At 53.7% G+C, this 20410-nt stretch overlaps 1 protein-coding gene across 1 annotated transcript; it reads right to left on the minus strand.

The window, feature by feature from the left end:
- Nucleotides 1-377: 377 nt before the first annotated feature.
- BAIAP2L2 (BAR/IMD domain containing adaptor protein 2 like 2) lies at nucleotides 378-19832 on the minus strand. The gene is made up of 14 exons (XM_020982589.2): nucleotides 19639-19832; nucleotides 17754-17829; nucleotides 16624-16710; nucleotides 15675-15736; nucleotides 11040-11111; nucleotides 10156-10272; nucleotides 8255-8401; nucleotides 5358-5510; nucleotides 4903-5041; nucleotides 3928-4144; nucleotides 3379-3447; nucleotides 2880-3099; nucleotides 1190-1233; nucleotides 378-837 (listed from the first exon to the last, which is right to left on the minus strand). The coding sequence occupies exons 1-14, from the start codon at nucleotides 19687-19689 to the stop codon at nucleotides 762-764; spliced, it is 1530 nt and encodes a 509-aa protein (XP_020838248.2). The 5' UTR covers nucleotides 19690-19832; the 3' UTR covers nucleotides 378-761.
- Between the last annotated feature and the right edge of the window lie 578 nt (nucleotides 19833-20410).

A 20410-nucleotide genomic window follows, 5' to 3' on the forward strand; every position in this document is an offset into this window, starting at 1 on the left:
ACACTGGCTGCTTCCAAGCCCGGGGAGGGGGTAGGGAGGAGAGCTTCTCTGGCCTCTGGGGGAGACAGTGGGAGAGGATGGAGCAGGCAAGGGAAAGTCCCTCACTATGCTGCGTCTGGCCCTCTGGGAGGGAGAGAGGGAGGGAGAGATGGATGGATGGAGGGAGGGAGGGAGGGATGGAGGGATGGATGGATGGATGGATGGAGGGAGGGATGGAGGGAGGGAGGGAGGGATGGAGGGAGGGAGGGATGGAGGGAGGGAGGGATGGAGGGAGGGAGGGAGGGATGGAGGGATGGAGGGAGGGATGGAGGGAGGGATGGATGGATGGAGGGAGGGAGGGAGGGATGGATGGAGGGATGGAGGGATGGAGGGAGGGAGGGAGGGATGGAGGGATGGATGGAGGGAGGGAGGGAGGGATGGATGGAGGGATGGAGGGATGGATGGATGGATGGATGGAGGGAAGGAGGGATGGATGGAGAGAGCCCCCGCTGGCCTTCTCCCTGGAGTGAGGCCCTGGCAGTCTGGTCCCCTGGCCCTGGTGTCACCCTGTCTCATTCAGGAAGCACAGAGTCTCTCTTGCTTCAGAATCTTCCCCGGCTGGGAAGAGAGAGCGGGCAGAGGGCTCATGCCATGGACCCCAATGTCCCTGGAATCTTCTGCTCGGGTACCCACAAGAGGCTTCCAGGTGCTTTCTGGGGCTTCTGCGTGCATGCTGGGTGAGGCCGAGTCTGGGGACAGACACTCCCCAGACCAGGGGGTCCTCAGCGGATGAGGGGGGCCGAGCGGTCGTTGGTGACGGTGGGACGAAGTTTCACGGTGGCAAAGGGGTTGGTGCCTCTGGGTGGAGAGAAAGGCAGTGAGGGAGAGAAAAAATAAGGGGCGACCTTCCATAATCTTAGTGAGACTGCGGCATGGCTCCCCACAGACTCACGCAGGGCTTGAGGTGGGGTTCAGATCGCCTCTCCAGAAGGGGAGGGAGATCTAGAGAAGGCTCACGGCCCCTCGTACATGGACACCAGATAGCGTGCTCTGACCTGGGTTCCAGAATCTTCTAAGTCTGTCCCTCCCAACTGGTCCAGGAGCTCCCATCAGGGCGGGGCAAGGGGAAATTTGGGCCCAGCCGCCACCCTCCCCAGGTATCTGCTCAGTCCACCCCAGGCTGCCCTTGTCTGGCCGGTCTCACACTCACCGGGGGAAGAGCTCTGGGGGTTGCTGCTCCCAGGCCATCAGCTTCTGCAAAGGAGGGACTAGTTAGTGTGGAAGGGAGGGGCTGGAGAGCCGGAGCTGGCCCTGTCTGTCCATCGAGCCCTCTCCCACTAACAGCTAGACAGCAGCAGAGAGCATTTATAGCACTTTATAAACGTCAGTGTTGATCTCCACCTCAGCTCTGTGAGCTATTATGATCTCCATTTAACAGAGGAGGAAACTGAGGCAAACAGAGGGTAAGGGACTTGGCCAGGGTCATACAGTTACTAAGTGTCTGAGGCAAGATTTGAATCCTGGCCTTCCGGACTTCTCCAGCATTCTGTCCACCACACTGGTGAAAAGGACAATGTTTCTCTGCCCCCAGAGAAGTTTGAATGTTGAGCAGCTACTGTCTGTCCAAAGGAGGCCTTGAGCCTTAACTACAGAGTCCATGGTGGGAGGGAGCAGAGAAGGGGGACCTAGAGGGAAGCCCAGCTTCACATTTCACAGGCAAAGAAAAGGAAGCAGAATTCACAGTGTTCTAGGTCTTTGCCCCCCCACCCCCGAGGGCTCTGTGAGCTGGGAAATACAAGAATGTTCTCTGCCTTACAGATGAGGGAGCTGAGTCTGAGAGAGGGGTCACCCGTCCAGAGTCACACAGCTGAGAAGTGTCAGAGCCATGACTCAGAAGTTAAGGACTTCAGCGCTTTGAGAGACCTTAGAACATGGGATGTCAGGGCTGGGAGGGGCCTTAGAACAGAGAATGTCAGGGCTGGGAGGGGCCTGAGAACCTAGAACATCCGAGCTAGGAGGGGCCTTAGAACAGAGAATGCCAGGGCTGGGAGGGGCCTTAGAACAGGGAATGTCAGGGCTGGGAGGGACCTTACAACAGAGAATGTCAGAGCTGGGAGGGGCCTCTGAACAGGGAATGTCAGGGCTGGGAGGAGCCTGAGAACCTAGAACATCAGACTTGGGAGGGGCCTGAGAACCTAGAACATCAGAGCTAGGAGGGGCCTTAGAACAGAGAATGTCAGGGCTGGGAGGGGCCTTAGAACAGAGAAGGTCAGGGCTGGGAGGGGCCTTAGAACAGGAAATGTCAGGGCTGGGAGGGACCTTACAACAGAGAATGTCAGAGCTGGGAGGGGCCTCTGAACAGGGAATGTCAGGGCTGGGAGGAGCCTGAGAACAGGAAATGTCAGGGCTGGGAGGGGCCTTAGAACAGAGAATGTCAGGGCTGAGAGGGGCCCCTGAACAGGGAATGTCAGGGCTGGGAGGAGCCTGAGAACTTAGAACACCAGACTTGGGAGGGGCCTGGGAACCTAGAACATCAGAGCTGGGAGGGGCCTTAGAACAGGGAAGGTCGGGGCTAGAAGCACAGCAAGACAGTGTGGTCCAGTGGAAGGAGCGCTTGCTCTTTCTTTTCCAAGAGCCTGGCTTCCCATCCTCCCTCTGACCCTTCTTTGATCTTGCATGAGTCACTTCTCCGTGTCTCAGTTTCTTCCTCCGTACAGTGAAGGGGTTGGAGTAGATGACCTCTGAGGTTCCTCCCAGCCCTCGGATCCATGAGTGGGGAGACCGCCAGGAGCTCCTCTCAGAGGAGAGCCCAGATGGCCGGCGGGAGGTAGCCAGGTTGGTCAGAGGCAGGCTGGGTCTCTTGACTCACTCTAGGGCACCGAAGGGCATGGAGAGCTCACCTTGGCATCGCTGGAGCCCCCCGTGCTGCCCACACTGCTTCTGCGGCTGCTGTCGGGGGGCAGCGGGGGCGGGCTGGGGGCTCGGCTTGTGGCCCTGCTGGTTGTCCTGCTGGGGCTGTGGGGCCGGGAACGGCCGTCCCAGTATTCTGAGGAAGCCGGCATGCTCACGGGGCGGTCTAGGAGATTGTCCAGGCTGTGAGTGCCCCGAAGCGGGTAGGACCTGAGCGGAGAGGGTGATGAGAGGTCAGCCCCTGCCCCACCCACGGCGAGCCGAGGAGACGTGCCTGGGCCAACCCGACTGGAGGCGGAGGGCTGGACCTTGGCGGCAGGGTAGAGGATTTTGGCCGGCGCGGGGAGGCCTTTTTTCCAGCTTTCTCAGTAACTCAAAGGGTTGGGGCTCTTCCCCGCCATTCTCCCCAAGTGCACTCAGTTGTGTGGCCAGTCAGTCCCCTGGCCCTGGCAGCCACCCCTCCTTCCCCAGCCCTCTTGCTGCCCTTACCTGGAGGGCAGCTCATTAGTGGGCAGATCCTCCAGGGGCTTCACGTACGTCTCCGGGAACCAGCCGCTCCTGGGGGGCAGGGGAAGGAGGGCATGATCAGAGGTTGCCAGAGCCTCACCCTCCCCTCCCCTCCCCAGGCTGACGGTGACCATCCCCAAGCCCTCAGACCAGGTCCTCTCCTGGCCTCCTCTAGGTGAGGCAGGCATATCATTCATGAACCATGCTATTGTTGCCTGGGAGTTCCTCATCACTGGAGGGCTCAAGCTACATGACCCTAGCTCTAGACATTCAAGGCAAGTCCATCCAACCTCCTCATTTTGCAAATGAGGAAATTGAGGCCCAGAGAGAAGAGGTGACTTGCTGAGATCACACTGTGCATAAGGCTGATCTGGGACCCCAATCTGGCTTGGGGAAGTCCCTTTTTGAGCCTCAGTTTCCCTCTCTGTAAAAATGAAGGCATTGGGCTTGACAACCTCTCAGCTTCCTCCTAGCTAGAGATCTGTGATCCCAGGAACCCAGGTAGCCTCCTCCTGCCTGTCCCCCACTCACGCGGATGACCTCTCCAGCTTGCCATACAGCCAGCCGTTGTGGGCCTCAGGCACCAGCACCAGGACCACGTCGCCAGCTGAGAAGGGCAGCAAGGTGTGGTTGGCGCCTTCCGAGTGGGATACCAAGGCCCGAGCTCGCTGGGGGCCCCTGCCGCTGCCCTGCCGCTCCCCGAACGAGTTGGAGCGGGACCGTGGGGTGCTGCTGGCATACAAGGAGGCTGTGCAGGGGGTGGGCGAGAGCAGGGTCAGTCCGTGCACCAGGCCCGTGCCCTCCCTCACAGGTCACTGCAAGAATCCCTCCTGTTTCCTCTTGCTCTGCCCGAGTGGACAGCGGCTAAGCCCAGATTTGGTCCCAGTGAGGATGCCATCAGCTGTAAGACTGGTGGGGTGGGAGTGGCTGTCAGGACCCTGGACTCCTCCCAAGGGATGGGGGTGGGGGCTGTGCAGCAGTGGGGGGGGGGCGTAGAGTGGGTGCTTGGACTCCCTGGGAGAAGGGATGTGGCTCTTGGCTTGGGGGAGGAAGGAAGAGGGATGTCTGGATGGATACAGTGGGGGTCCTTATGGAGCCTTCTACCTCTGACATTCCCATTTAGGCTCTGAGGCCCTTCCTAGAACTGATTTTTTTTCTGCTCTGAGCTCCCTTCTAGCTAGGTAATCCTCTGTTCTAAGTTTTCTCTTTCTGCTGACGCTCTCTGTTCTAAGTCCCCAACTCTGACATCCTCTGTTCCCAGGCCCCTCCCACCTCTGACATCCCCTGTTCTAAAGCCCCTTCCAGGTCTAACATTCCAAATTCTAAGGTCCTTCCCAATCCTAATAGTGCTGGGTCTTCTTGGGAAGGGAAAATATTGTTTTTCATTTTGGGGAAGGAAACAGGATTCCCCAAGGGAGGGTCTGTATTGGCCAGGGGAGTGGGGAGGGGTGAGCAAGGACTGTTCCCAGAACTTCTGTGTGGGGAGGGGTCTGTCCTGTGACTCACTAGAAGACGGTGTCCGGGGTAGGGACATCCGATCCGGGTCCAGCTGGGACACAGGTCTCCCCTCGCTGGGCTCCTGGCCATAGGAGCCCGAGCTATGCCGGCTCCGGGGAGAGCTGAAGTCTCCCAGAGGCCTCTGGGGCTGCGAGGGGAGACGGGCAGGGGAGGGTGGGGAAGGGGGGGAAGAGGCAGGGCTGCCCCCCACCCTATTCTGCCCCCCACCCCCAGTCCCAGGGCTCCCCATAGGGATTCAGTAGCCTCCTCCCAAGCCACAGAGGAGGTGGAGGGGAGACCCCGGGGGGGAGGTAGGGGGAGGACAGGGTCTCTCGGAAGCTTGAGGTTCTAGGGGGGAGGATCGCCCAGGATGGGGGCCTCAAGTCCCAGGGAGAGAGGGGCACGGTGGGGGGTGGGTACAGGGGGGGTGAGAAAGGTGGCACCGGCAGCTCCCAGGGGCTCACCATCTCCAGGCGGGTGGGGGTCAGGCGGCCTGATGGGTAGGCTGACCCCAGGGTAGGGCCCAGCAGGCCTGGAGAATGGGCACGAGAGGAGTTTCGGCTGGCTTCAGACTGCTCCTTCCACAAGAGAACTCGGTTCTGCAGGATGCCTCGGGCCTAGGAGAGGAGGAGAGAAGGGTTCAAGTCCTGGCCCTGATGGGTCCTCACCATGACCTTTGGTAAATCAGAAGCCCCATCTGAGCCCCAGTTTGCTTGTCAGAAAATGAGGGTGTGGAATCTAAGCTTCTCCCCCAGCTCTGACATCCCCTGTTCTAGGGCCCCCTCCCAGCTCTGACATCCCCTGTTCTGGGGCCCCTCTCAGCCCTGACATTCCCCATTCTAGGTCTCTTCTGCTGAATATCAGCTTCTTCCTTGGTTTCTAGGACGGTCCCTCCCAGCCTACTTTCTGTTCTTCACTCAACCCTCTATCACGGTGCCCTATGCCTAGAATACTTTCCGTTCCTTGGAATCCCTGGTTTATTTCAAGGCTCATTTCAAGCAGCGCCTTCCTACCTTTGAATTCTCCTGTTCTCCTCCCCCTCACCCCAATCTCCTGGTTTTCCCTCTAAAATCCTTTGTATTTGTCTTGGACATGTCAATATGGGAGCGTATCATTTCCCACATTAGAAGGTAAGCTCCTTGAGGGCAGGGACTTTTCTCTTTATACTCCCAGTGCTTAGCACATAGTAAGCACTTTAAAATGCTGATGGATAGACTGGCTTTTATAGACCACGTGCTGAGGCAGAAATACATTAAAAATAAATGTTAAAAGGCAGAAATGTGAAACATCTTTTTTAGACCATAATGTAATAAACATAGGCATTAATACCGAGAATAGATTAGAATGATGCCTCACAAGGCAATTGTAATAACCTACACAGGGGGTAATGAGGGGCCTGGAGGAGTCAGATATTGCCAGGTAGACTTACCACACAATTACTCCCAAACCCATGTACCTAGCCTCCATTTCTCTCCTGGTCTCTGGTCCTACATGTCATCAGCCTGGGTGCCCTATGGGCACCCCAAGTCTGACATATCTAAAACAGACTTCATTATCCTCCCCCTGCTGCCACCCCAAATTATCCTCCCCCTCCCTAAGCATCCTACCCCTTTGGAGGCCCTCATCAGCCTTCCAGACATCCAGGTGTGCCATCTTGGGATTCTCTTGGACTCACCATTCTCTCACTCTCTCTCTCTCTCTCTCTCTCTCTCTCTCTCTCTCTCACACACACACACACACACACACACACACACACACACACACACCCCTTTGAGGTTTTTTCTAACTGAAATTTTAGAAAATACTGGAAAAGTGAATGTGTTCTTCATCTCCTACTTTGAGCTAAGTATCCCCAGTTCCTTCAATCCATTTCTAATCCCCCTCCTCACCATTCCAGTCATTCTGGTAGATAGATAGATAGATAGACAGACAGACAGACAGACAGACAGACAGACAGACAGATAGATAGATAGATAGATAGATAGATAGATAGATAGATAGATAGACAGACAGATAGATGGATGGATGGATGGATAGATAGACAGACGGACAGAGGGATAGACAGATAGCTGGATAGATAGTTGGATGGATAGATGGAGACAGACAAAAAGACGGGTGGATGGATGGATAGATAGATAGACAGATAGACAGACAGATGGATGGATGGATGGATGGATGGATGGATGGATGGATGGATGGATAGACAGATGAATGGGTGGATGGATGAATAGACAGACAGACAGATAGATGGATGGATGGATGGATGCATAGATAGACGGACGGACAGACAGACAGATAGATAGTTGGATAGATAGTTGGATGGATAGATGGAGACAGACAGAAAGATGGGTGGATGGATGGATAGATAGATAGACGGACAGATAGGTAGGTAGAAATTATTCATCTATATCTTGTGTTCTTTGTCCTTCATTTTCAAAGATGACCAGTGACATTACGGGTGATGTCTTGAATTGTGAATCCATTGGATTTACGTGAGGCAGAGTCGCACAAAGTCACTGGCCTCACTCTGTCCTCCTTACTCATCGAAGTCCAGTGGCTGGACAAAAGTCAAAAACTACTGTCAGTGGCCCAGGATGCAGTGGATAATCTTGGCATCTTTGACGTCTGACCACGTTCTAGGTGCTGCATGGTGCCTGTTTCAGCCGCCTTTGTAGCCAGTGGAACAAATTGTTCTCATCTGCTCTTTCTGCCAGGGGAAGTCCTCACATGCGTGGGGTGGGACCCCTCTCCCACCCTAACTCACTGACAGTCTTGAGGCCCACTGGTTACCCTCGACCTAGCCCAGTCCATCTGTGAGAAGGCTGACCGGAGTGTGGTCTCTGCACGTGCTACAGTTTCTTGGAGTCACATTTGAGAGTTGGGTGATAGGTGGACCCCAAATGTGGATGAGCAGCCCTCACACTGGAGGTTCTAGTCCTCCCTGAAGGCCCCACATGCCCCCATCTACATCTATTTATTTATCTGGGGAAGGAAGGAAGGGTAGAAGGAAAGAAGGCAGGGAGGGAGGGACCTGGCTCCTTAGAAAGAGCTCTGGACTCAGAATGGAAAGCCCCGGGTTCCAGCACCGGTTCCAGCATTTCCTACCTAGTCAATAACAGACAACTGGACTTAGAGTCACAAGATCTGAGTCCAAATCTGGGCTCCACCACTCACTACCAGTGCAACCTTGAGCAAGCAGCTCACCCTCTCCAGACCTCAGTTTCCTCATCTGTAAAATGGAGGAGTAGAACTCGGTGACTTCTGGAATCCCCACATGTGTGTTTCTAGGATTTCTAGGGCTAAGGTGGGATGGGGGAAACCCTTCCCTGGCCCGCGCCTCCAGCCCAGGCCCTTGGCTCACCCGGCCGAAGAACTGCAGGAAGGTGTTGGATAACAGCAGGTGCTTTTCGGCCAGGAAGCGATAGCGCCTCTTCTCCTCCAGCTCGGCTGCTTTCTGGCTCTCCGAGACAAAGGCGTGCATCTGGGCGTGCAGCCTGTTCACGCTCTCCTGGGTGGGGACAGAGAGGATGAGTGAGGAGCTCCACCAGAGATGGGGGGCTCAGGCGTCCTGCATCCCTGAATCAACAAAGCGCATCTCCTGCAATCAGTGACTCCCTAGAGTGTCCCTAGGCATGGAAAGGGAACTCACTAGCCAACAAATTAAAGAGTATTTATTAAGCACCTACTAAGTACTAGGTTGGAAATACAAAAAAAAAAAAAAGGCAGACTAGCCCCTGGCCTCAGGGAACTTGAAATCTAATGGGGAAACAAGAGACAAACAGCTATGTACACATAAGGTATAGACGGGCAGCCAATGCTATCTGAGATCTCTCAGTGGTTGGGAAGGGTTTCCTGCCTTGGCCTTAGTGAGATCTCCACCCGTTCCTCCCACAGGGTCCAAGCAGCACAAGCCTGAGCCCTCTTTGGCTCCATGAAGACCGCCACGTCTCCCCTGGGCTTCCTCTTCCCCCACGGTGTGACCTCAAGGTCTGTCTGCAACATGAATGCCTCGCTCTGGATACTCTCCCGACGTATCCGAGTCCCTTGGAGAACATGGCGCCCAGAACAGAACACAATCCTGCCCCAGGGTCTGACCGTGGCAGCTGGCAGCAGGAAGCTCTCTTCCCTGGCCCTGGTCACTCAGATGGCATTCAACACCCAGCTTCCCCCTCCCACCCCCAGATCTTTTTTAAAATGACCGGGGTCCTCTCCCCCTTTCCAGCTCTCCTTCAGCAGTTGCCTTTGCCTGTTAGAAAGGAAGCCCCTTGAGGGCAGGGACAGCCTTGCTTTCTTGTGAGACCTTAGCAGGAATAACTTTATCTGTCTGTACAGTCCAGACACACCTCCTCCCCCACCTCCACCACTTTGTGCTTATGAAATTGATTGTTTGAACCTCAGTTTAAGATCTTACACTGATTTCTCTTCCATTTCCTCCATATTTCATTTGGCCCATCATCTTAATTCTCTTGCCAGCACCTCCACAGTATGGGGAATGCCCAGCTCCAGAAAGTCCCAGGAAAGCAAAGGCTTCCTCATTTTCCCCTGGTACTATCCTTGAGTTCAAACCGTGCCTCGGACATTTACTAGCTAGGTGACCCTGATCAAGTCAGCCTCAGTTTCCTCATCTGTAAAATGGAGACAATAATAGGATCCGCCTCCCAGGGTTATTGCAAGATAACATATACAAAAGGCTTTACAAACCACACTATTATTATTAATATGGATTATTATTAAATACCATCGCCATCTTGAAGTCTTCCCTGACAGAGGTCTCCTTATAAAGAGGATTTTTTCTGGTAGCTCTCCAGCTAGCACTGAGCCTTTGAATGCCTCCCAGACCCCGAGCCCAGCACATGGAAAGCACCCACTGAATGTCTGCCTCCCTAGCGGATCCCTCCTGGCTCTAGAGCCTATGCAGGACCTTGGGTTTTTGTAGATGAACTTTTAGCAGAGTCACACAAGTGACTAAGTAGGGACCTGGTCCCCTGGGAAAGATCAAAGATTTAGAGCTGGAATGGACCTTAAAGGCCATTGAATCTAAGCTCCCTCATTTTACAGGTGAGGAAATGGAAGCATAGAGAGGGTAAGGGGACTTGACCAGGGTCCCGCAGCTAGTAAACATTTGAAGTAGGATTTGAACTCAGGTCTTCCTGCTGCCGTGCCTTGTGGTCCGCAGCAGAGTGAGCTAGGGCTGTGGGCATGATTGACTTTGATGGGGGGGTGGAGGCTGGGCTCCCTGCCCCCTCTGCCCGCCTGGCTCACCTTCATCTCCCGCGCACTCTTGTCCCTCTTCCTCTCCATCCTCCACAGCTCCGACATGCATTTCTCCAGGTTGGCAGCGCGGTGTCGGTATTCTATCTCGTAGTGCTGGCGGCTGTCCTAGACAGCGGGAGACGTTGGAGCAGGGTGGGGGGAGGAAACAAGGCAGCAGAGGTCAGCAGCGCTGGTGAAACTACTCATTAAGTGCATCCCCTTTGGGAAGTGACTGTCTCCTTCTGGTCCTCAGCATACTCATCTCTAAAATGGGAATAGTCATCCTTGCCTTGCCTGCCTTAGGCTGGAAGAGACCTTAGACATCATCTAGTCCCACGGCCTCATCTTCCAGAGAGGAAACTGAGGCCCAAAGGATACAATGTACAGGAACGAAAGCAAAGTAGGCCACCAAACGAGGTTTGTATAGCTTTAAGGCTTACAAAAGACACCACAGGCATGATCTTGTTTGATAATCACAACAACCCTGTAAGCGGGGTTCTCCAGACATTATTATTACGAATGAGGAAACTGAGGCTCAGGGAGGAAAAAGGACTTGTCCAAGGTCACACAGTCAGTATGCGTCAGAGGCAGGATGTGAACCCAGGTTTCTCCTGATTCCAGCTCCAAGGTCCAAGTCTTTCGCTATAATGTGCTGCCTTTCTAATTCTTATTGTCTCCAGTCCTAGCGGGAGGCCATGGCAGTAGGGACAGAGGTCAGTTGGTTTCCGTGCCTTTGAGGAATCTAGGGGAAGGATTTTACTGGAAAATCCCTCCATTTTAGAATGGAAGCCCCTCAGGGCTGGGGAAGCTGGAAGAGGGCGGGGCCACAGGGAAAGCTGCGGGCGCAGCACCAGAGGTGGGTGTGGCGCTCAGGGAGCTGGGGCTGCGCTCACTTTGATAAACTGCATGTCCAGCTTGGCGTTCTTCTCCATGTGCTGTAGAAGGTCTCCATGGAAAGTCTGCACCTGCAAGGAAGTCAAGCGATCAGGAGACGCCCCTTCTTTTCTCCCATGCACATGCCTGGGTCTGCACTGCCATGCACCGTGACGGAGTAGGGAGAACCTTAGAACATGGAATGTCAGAGCTGCGAGGGATCTTAGAACAGGGAATGGCAGAGCTGAAAGGAAGCTTAGAAGAGAGATTGTCAGAGCTGGGAGGAGCCTTAGAACAGAGAATGTCCAAGCTGGAAGAGACCTTAGAACAGAAACTATCAGAACTGGGAGGAGCCTTAGAATAGGGAATGTCAGAGCTAGGAGGAGCCTAGAACAGGGAATGTTAGGGCTGGAAGGGACCTTAGAACAGAGACTGTCAGAGCTGGGAGGGGCGGGGTTAGAATATGGAATATCCAAGCTGGAAGAGACCTACAACAGAGACTGTCAGAGCTGGGAGGAGCCTTAGAATAGGGGATGTCAGAGCTAGGAGGAGCCTAGAACAGGGGATGTCCAAGCTGGAAGGGATCTTAGAACAGAGAATGTCAGAGCTGGGAGGGAACTTAGAATATGGAATATCCAAGCTGGAAGGGACTTTAGAACTGAGACTGTCAGAGCTGGGAGCAGCCTTAGAATAGGAAATGTCAGAACTAGGAGGAGCCTAGAACAGGGAATGCCCAAGCTAGAAGAGATCTTAGAACAGACTATCAGAAGCTGGGAGGAGCCTTAGAACAGGGAATGTGAGAACAAGAGAACATTCAAATTTGGAGGAACTTCAAAAATAAAATCATAAAAGCTTCATTTTGCAGGTGAAGACACTGAGGGCTAGAGGAGAAAGTAACTGTCCCCAAAGTCCTAGCCCTAACTGTTAGCACAAGAGCCATAAAGCTGGCCGTGCCCTTGAATCCTTTAATGGTTCCTTAGGACTTTACTCCATAGGCACAACTCCAAATGGGAATCAAAGCCTCCTTTGTCTCGAGGTGTTGATGAAGATACTGGGTAGGTAAACAATGCTAAGCATTTCAGGGTCAGGGAGTGGCCAGGGTCCCCCTGGTACTTCCTGCAATGGAGGATTCAGTTGAAACAGATGCCAAGGAGGGTTGATCACGACTGTGGGAAATTCTATGAGAAAGACGATGCCAAAGAATGCTGGGCATTTTGGCACTGAGAAAAGAGAATGAGAGGCAGTACGACCTAGTGGATAAAGTGCTGAGCCTGCAGTCAGGAAAATCTATCTGCAGATCTCACCTCTGACACTAGCTGTCTGACCTTGGACAAAACAGGTTAGCCTCAGGCAGCTCTCTAAGTTTTTTTCTAGTAAGTTATGGATGGATTGCAACCTGCCTTTGTGGAGGGAGTAAATATTAATAGTAAATAGCATACACATAAATTAATCAATAAGTTAGTAAAAAAGTAATTAGTAATGAGTTAGTAAGTTAATAGTAAATAGCATACATATAAATATTATTATTATTATTATCTGTAAAATGAGATGATAATAGCACCTCTCTCCCAGAGCTGTTGTATCAAATGAGATGATAATTATAAAGTATTTAGTGTACATAGGAAATACTAGTAGCAAATACCATAACATAAATTAATAAATTAGTGAATTTAGTTGATTAGTAAATTTAGTTAATTAGTAATTAGTAAATTAATAGTGAATCATGTACATATAAATACTAGCTGCTATTATTGCTATTATCTGTAAAATGGGAATAATAATAGCACCTCCCCTCCCAGGTTTCTTGTGAGGATCAGATGAGATACTAATTCATAACAATGTAAAGTGTGCCCCGCAATGTGTGCTGCTGTTATTATTGTACACGTGGGGGAGGGAATATCCCACCTCACCCCTGGGGTGGGGGAGGGGTGGGATAGAGTCGTCCACTCTCTGCAGGGTCGTGAGGGCCAGTGTGGCAAGGCCCCTTTGGGGGAGGGGTTGGGCCAGATCCCCCCCCTCACCCCCTTCCCCTCTCGCCACCCCACACAGCCTAACTGCACTTTCGTCTGGGGATGGGATCAGAAGCCAGAAAAAAAACCGTTCCCCTGATGGGAGATGAGCCATGAAGGAACAGATTGGGAAGATAGGATGCCTTGGTGAGCTCCAGAGAGATTCTTCCCTTGGGCCGAGGTTCAGCTCCTGTTCTTTAGGGATCACTGGAGCTGTGGGCTGGGGTCCCACCAGGCTGCCAGCAGCAGATTTCCTGATTAGCCAAAGCGAGGGCACGGATTAAAGACAGACCAAAACCCTGAACAGACGGCTCCTGGCCAGGCTCGTGGCTCCGGGTCCAAGGGAGGCCCAGCTGGGAGCAGGTGCTGGCAAAGGGAGAGGCCTCAGGTGACTTTGGGTGAAGCCTCTGGTAACAAACTAATGGAGGATTTGTGCGGGAAGCAGGATCCCAGGATGCGTTGGGGCACCTGTCTAGCCTAACCCGTGGTTCAGATCCTCGGGCAGCAAAGTGGCAGAGCCACCTTGTAGAGGCCCATCCATAAAAGGGGGAGGTTCCTAAGTTCGATTTCAGAGGGTTGTTGTGGGGATTATACGAGACAACATGTGGAAAATGCTTTGGTCTCCCAGTTTACTTATGGTATCAGACTTTATATCTAAGTCCTGAACCTATTTTGACTTTTGGAAAATGCTTTGGAAATATTAAATCGCCATTTAAATGGTCGCTCTTCCCTGACTGATCCTCCTCTGATGTGGCCTTCAAGGCCCTTCGCCATGCTACATGAGCTCCTCTGGGCACTCTTGGGTGTATCAATGTCCTTTTCAAAAAATAGTGCCTAGAACAGAACACAAGCCCTCCAGGTATGGTCTGACCAGGGAAGGAGACAAGGGGACTGTCACCTCCCTCATCCCTGGACGCGTCCAGCCCCCACAGCAGCCAGACGCTAAAATTTTTTTCCTAGTATGTTGAACTTGCAGTCCACTAAAACCCTCAGATCTTCTTTTTCCTTAGAACTATTGTCTAGGCACACTTCCTCCGGTGTGTGGACATAAATGAAGCTGGGTTTTGGAACCCAAGGAAATCTAGCACAGGTCTTCTGATTCCAAGTCCAGCCCCCATCCCACTGCCCTGCCATCCCACTGCCTCATGCTAGGCCCGTTTCAGTTGGAAGGGCTGGCTCTGGGAGTTGGAGGGAGGCTGCCACGAAAGAGGGACCTGATAGCTCCGTGGTTGATGGAGCTGCAAAGGTCTCAGAGTGAGTTGATTCCTGAAACAAGATGGCAGCCAGCCATTCATGGAGACTAGGGAGAGAGAAGTGAGACAGAGACAGGGTAAGCGTAGGAAGCTCACGCCAGCCGCTCTGGCCCGTGTGGCCCAAGGTTCCCAGGCCCTCTCACCACACAGCTCAGGGTTCTGCCAGGGCCCCATGATGCCTTCCTCGAGGGCTAGGAAAGTACTTCTGAAACAAGCAAACGAACCCTGAGCTCTTTCTCCAAGTGAGCTGAGGACACGGAAGGAGGTGCCCGGGCTGAGTTTGATAATAGCGGGTGGCAGTATGAGAGAGGCACAGAAGGATGGCCCCCTTACAGCTGTGGCAGGAGAGGGCCAGGAAAGGTCAGAGAAGTTAGAGCATCACATCCTCAGGCGGGGTGGGGCCTACAGCTCAAGCACAGTTACAAGACTCCATCCTAGTCTTAATTCGTGGTGAGCTAGGTGGTACAATGGATAAAGTACTAGGCCTGGAGTCAGGAAGACTTGAATTCAAATCCAGCCTCAGACACGTACTAGCTGTGTGACCCTGGACAAGGCACTTCCCTTCTCTGTCTGCCTCAATTTCCTCAGTTGTAAAATGGGGATAATTCCTCCCAGGGTTGTCGTGAGGATCAAATGAGATGTACGGCACTTAGCGCAGTGCATGGTATACAGTAGGAGCTACATAAGTGTGGCTTCTTGTTATTCTTATATGGTGGTCTTAGAGGAGGAGCAGCCAGGACCAGGGAGGTGAGAGCCTAGCCCTGTTCCGACAGCATCGGGAGCAGGATCGGGAAAGACATGGACCAGGTGGAAGATGGCCATTGGAAGGTGCCTGGGATGGAGATGGGATTTCAGGCCATGTAAGGACTGACTGGTTGGAAAAAATGAGAAGTTTCTTCTGGGGAAGAGAACCTTGCCTTCTTCAAGTATTTCTAGGGCTGGGCCTGAGGGCAGAATAGTAAGACCAGAAGGTACTTGGGACAAGGCTTTGTGGCCTCAGATCTGGAAGGGAGCTCAAGGCCACCTGGTGCAATCCTGGCATCTCACTGATGGGGAAACTGAGGAGGCAGTGACGTGGCCAAGGTCACACAGGCAGTAAATGCCAGGAGCAGCACTGGAAGCCAGGGTGCTTGGTGATCCCAGAAGAACCCACGCAGAAACGGCCCAGAGGTCCACGGAGAGAGGCGTGGCAGGTTTAGCGGACAGTAGCCACATTCTGGCATCCACTCCTGTCCCTCCTTACCAGCCGGTGTCTTGAATCCCACAACACTTCCTGAAAAGGGCCTGCCCTCTCTTTTACCCAAAGGGCTGGGGGTATTCATTAGGGCACACTCCTTCCTAGGGCCACCTTGGGCACCCCGCCTGCCCCCCACGGGTCGGCCTGGAGACTCACGACAACTTCCAGGTCACTGTTCAGGTGCCGCTGGGTGTCTGACATCTGTACGAGGATCTCACCTGCAAGACAGGGGAGGAAACAGTGAGACTGCGACGGGCAGGTGCGCTGGCCCGCCCCACCCCAGTGCACCAGGGCCCCATGATAGGTAATCACCTGGGGGAAAGTCCACGTTTGCAGAGATAGCTCACAGGGCTGGAGCGCCCCTGACTCCAGATCTTACCGGATAAGCACAAGTATTAGCCTTCTGTATCCTTATCCTGCCCCTCCCCCCTCCCATCCTGCACCTGCCCAGCCCAGTCAATGGGCACAGGGGCCCCTAACACCAGCTCTTGACTCTAGGTCAACTTCAAGTTTGCAATGTACCTTCCCCCCAAATCCCTGTGAGATAAGGAATGCAAGGATCACCACTTCTTTTTTTTTTTTTTAACAGATGGGGAAACTGAGGTCCCCATAAGAAGCAATGACTTGCCTAGGGTCACTAAGTCAGTAAGGATCATAAAATCATAGATCTAAAATTGGAAGAGACCTTGCAAACTGTCTAGCCCAACTCCCTCAATTTTTCAGCTGAGGAAACTGAGGCCCAGAGAGATTGTGACCTGGCTAGGGTCACATAGGCAGTATCAGGGGCTTTTTAACTCCAGAGTTAGATTTCCTGGCTCTAGGCTTGCCCTAATAGATTGGTCTCCGGGAGGCTCTGCGTTCCAATCCTGCCTTCAGTGTTCACCGTGTGACTATGGACAAGTCATTTCCCCTCACAGCCTTAGTTTTCTCATCTGTAAAATGGGAATAATAATCCTTTGACCATGGGGCTTTTGGGGAGCGCTTACAAAAGCACTGCGTCTGCAGGGGCTAATCTGACCCTCCTTCTTATTTGGATGGTGGTGGGAGAACAGCTGGCCCCTCAGGCCTGGCGCGGGGGAGGCGGGGCAGGAGCAGGGTCTCCTACCCAATAGCTGCGATGTTGAGCTCTGCAAGGCTTGCTCCCCGATCTTCTGGATGGCCCTGAAGTAGACTTCGGCCGCTTCGGACAGCGCTGCCCAGGGAGGGAAAGGACGCCAGTGGCTCAGCCTGTGACCCAGCCCCGGGCCCTGCTCCCAAGTCCTTTCTTCAGCTGTCTCTCCTTAAGCCCAACCCAGGCTCACCCTCCCCCACCAAAAGTCCCCCATGCCTCCCTAGTGACCATCCCCCTCTGACCTCACACCTGTCTGGAGGCACCCTCCGGAATTCCCTTACGGGGAAATGTGGCGGGCAGTTCACTCCCCCATTAGACTATAAGCTAAGGAAGGCAGGGGCTGTGTGCCTTAGCTAATCCTGGCATCTCCCCAGTGCCCAGACCCAGGCTCTGAACACAGAATGTGTCTGATAAATGCTGAATGAATGAGATCTGGACTCAAATCTAGACCCTCCCCAAGCCCGCCAGACCAAAGCCCACGCCCCAAACAACAGCGTCCATCCTTCTCTTCCTCCCCTCTGGCCTCTCTCCCATAAGTCTGTGTGATGTGGTGGGGAATACATGTAGAGGTGGGGGGAAGTGAATGTGGGGAGGAGGCATCTGGGAGGGAGACACGGGAGGGTTGGGGTGCAGACTAATCATCGCTTTAATCTGTTAGTTCCCAAAGAGCCAGGAACATGGTTATGAGAGTGCCTCCCACGGTGGGCAACTGGTAACAATAACAGCAGTAGTAATAATAAATAATAATAGTAATAATGAGGATAATAATAGTAATTATAGTATTAGTAATAATGATAATAGTAACAATAATGATAATACTAATGATAGCAGCAGCATTTATGGAGTACTTTAAGGTCTGCAAAGCACTTTACAACTGCTGTCTCATCTGAGCCTTCCAATAACCTGGAGAGAGGTGTTAGTATCACCACTGCCTCCATTTTACAGGTGGGGATAACTGAGGCTCAGACCTACCCAAGGTGACAGCCAGAAAGTGTCAGAGGGGAGATTCAAGCCAAGTCTCCCGAGGGTGACTCTTTTATTCTCTCCCCTCCATCAGGATGGAGGAGTTTGGTCGAGCAGGTGGGGGGAGGGGCCTGGGAAGGGCCGTAAGCATCCTCACTCACCGTGGAAGGCACGAAGGTAGTTGTTACCCAGGTACACGAGATTCTCCAGGGCAGGGTTAAACTGCTCCATGATGCTCTGGGGTCCCAGGCCAGGGAATCAGAGAAGGGATGGGACATGAGAAGTTAATAGGAAGAACAGGGTCCCTCCGCCTCCCTCTCCTCCAGGTCTGGAGCCCCTGTGATGCCTCCAGATTCCAGGTGGTGTTGGCTGCCTGAGAGGGGGCCCATATCCAGTCTGTGAGTAGGGGCTAGGGATTCCAGGCTCCCCCAGCTCCACAGAATCAGAAAGTCTGGGATGGGGACCTGAGAGGTCGCCAAGCCCAACTCTCACCACTCTGCAGCATCCCCTCATGGCAGTCAGCCCACCTCTGCTTGGATATTCCCTGTAACAGGGAGCTCACTACCTCACTGGGCAGCTATTCCATTCTGGGAGAGTCTAATGAGCAAGTTTCCTCCCCAAAGGCTGCCTCCCCCTTTTCTGTGCTTTGGGGTGACATGGAATCCTGCCTCCCTCTCTCCTGTGTCGACTGAGAGCAGAGTGGGTGGCCTTCCTTTAGACCACCCCTCCTCAAGCCCACCATTGCTGACAATCAGCCTTGCTAAATACAGCTCTGTGGGGCAACAGGACACCATGCCTCACCTGCCCAGGAGGCTGCCTGGGGCTGCCCAGGGGTGCTTCAAACACTGGTGGGAGCTGCTTCTCAGGACCCTGCCTGAGGAAGTCACCCTGCTTCTCTCCCAACAAAGGTGAAAATGACTTAGACCCCCCCCAGGGTGGAGATGGACTACTATCTTCATAAGAGAAAGCCCCAATTCTCTTGTGTTTTCTCCCAGTAGGCCTATGAGGTAGGGATTATTCATTAACCCCATTTTACTGATGAGAAACTGAGGCTCATAGGCATTAAATGACTTGACAATGGTCACCATGCTAGCCTGGCAGGAGCCCACTGACGGCCCTGTTTGGCAGAGTCCTGGAGAGCCCTGAGGGTCTCACTTTGTGGGATGGGGACATCAAAGACAACTGAGTAGGCATTTATTAAGCACCTACTACATACCTAGCACTATGCTGGGCTCCCAGGACAAGGAGTAAAATGATATGGCCCCTGATCTCAAGGTCGGCACTGGAAGACCCCAAGCCAGGGGGTCAGAGGCAGCAATTCTCCCCTCCCTCCACACTGGAAGGCCAGTCCCCATCATAAGCTGGGGCTCACCCACAGGAGGCTCTCCAGTAAGGTATTAGGGCTTCAAACCATGCCATAAGAGAAGCCTTAGTGGGAGGTGATCTGTTTTCCAGGTTTTGAAGGGGGTTCTGTGTGAGAGGGATTTGCTTTGCTCTCTTTGGCCCTGGCCCTGGAGAATGGGCGATAATCATAGATTGCACCTCCCTATGAGGAATGAGATCTGCCAGCAGCGACCTGCGTTCCTCCTCCCTCAGAGATGCTGACAGACTGCTGTCCAGGCCCCCTGAGGTCACTTTGCGCCTGCCCTGCCAGGAGCAGAGACGTCCTTTGGCTCTGGGATTTGGGGGCTCCAAGGGGCTGCCCTTTCTGATGCTGGGCAGGGGCTCTATGCCCCCACCCCAGCCCCAGAACTCTCTCTAGGCTCTGGTCTTCTAAGGCTTGCTCCCCTCCTTCTCTCTCCTCTTCCAGACCCGACCCATCCCTCACCCTCTGAGAGCCCTACTCAGCCCACATACTGAACCTCCACTTGCCCTGTGTTGGTATGCCTCAGAGAGGGGGCTCTGGGGTAGCCTTGACTTTCAATGGGAGGTGCTCAAAGTCCAAGATGCGGACTCCAGCACCCTCCCTGGGCCTGGTGAAGGCCTCGGCCAGCTCGCTGGACATCTGCCTCCCATGCTTTGGGGGACTGAGCTGACCATGCTCACCTTGTAGATAGCCACTGTAGATCGATAGAATTGCTCCATCTCGAGGGCCATGAAGAGGGAGGGGAAGACCCTTTAAGAAGACCAGGGAAGGTGGGTGGCTGAGGCCTCTCCCAAGAGATCCCACGACTGGACACAAGGGGCTGTGGGCCCAGCAGCGTCCTCACTGCACCTGAGCCCTCCAAAGGGCTGGTGCTGGGGTGGGGATGGAGGACTGAAGGAAGGTTAATTATTCACCAGTCGGGATGTCAGAATCTGATCTGGGGCTGTAACCAGACACCAGTGGGGCGTGGGTGGGAAGGAAGCCTGGGACAGTGAGGGGGGCTCATGTGACCTTCTCTTTGAATTATTCAACCCTCTGGGAGGGCTCAGCAAGCCGCACTCCCCTATCATCTCCCCGCTCCCCTCCAGGCTGCCATTGCTGGCGAGGGGGGCAAGTTTGCAGCAGCAGAGGGAGCCCCAGAGGCCACCTGGTGGGGTTCCCTTTGGCTCCATGCCCAGGCTGGGAGAACCCCCCCCCCCAATTCCCTCCCCAACTGCCAATATCTGAGCCGGCCTCGTGGGAGAGCACCTTCTTCCTCTGCCCCCATGCGCCCTTTGGTCTCCACTTGGAGCCAGAGGCCTTCCAACATCCTCTCTGCCTGTGTGGCCTTGGGACAGTGACCGCTCCTCTCTGGGCCTGAGCTGCCTCCATGTCAAAGGCTCCTTCCAGCTCTAAACCCTCGATGACCCCAGAAACAGGATGTCGTCCGGCAGCCAGGATGAGGACTTCAAC

The sequence above is a fragment of the Phascolarctos cinereus genome, unplaced genomic scaffold (genome assembly GCF_003287225.1).
Source record: "Phascolarctos cinereus isolate Bilbo 61053 unplaced genomic scaffold, phaCin_HiC Scaffold_1;HRSCAF=81, whole genome shotgun sequence".
Classification (NCBI taxonomy): Eukaryota; Metazoa; Chordata; class Mammalia; order Diprotodontia; family Phascolarctidae; genus Phascolarctos; species Phascolarctos cinereus.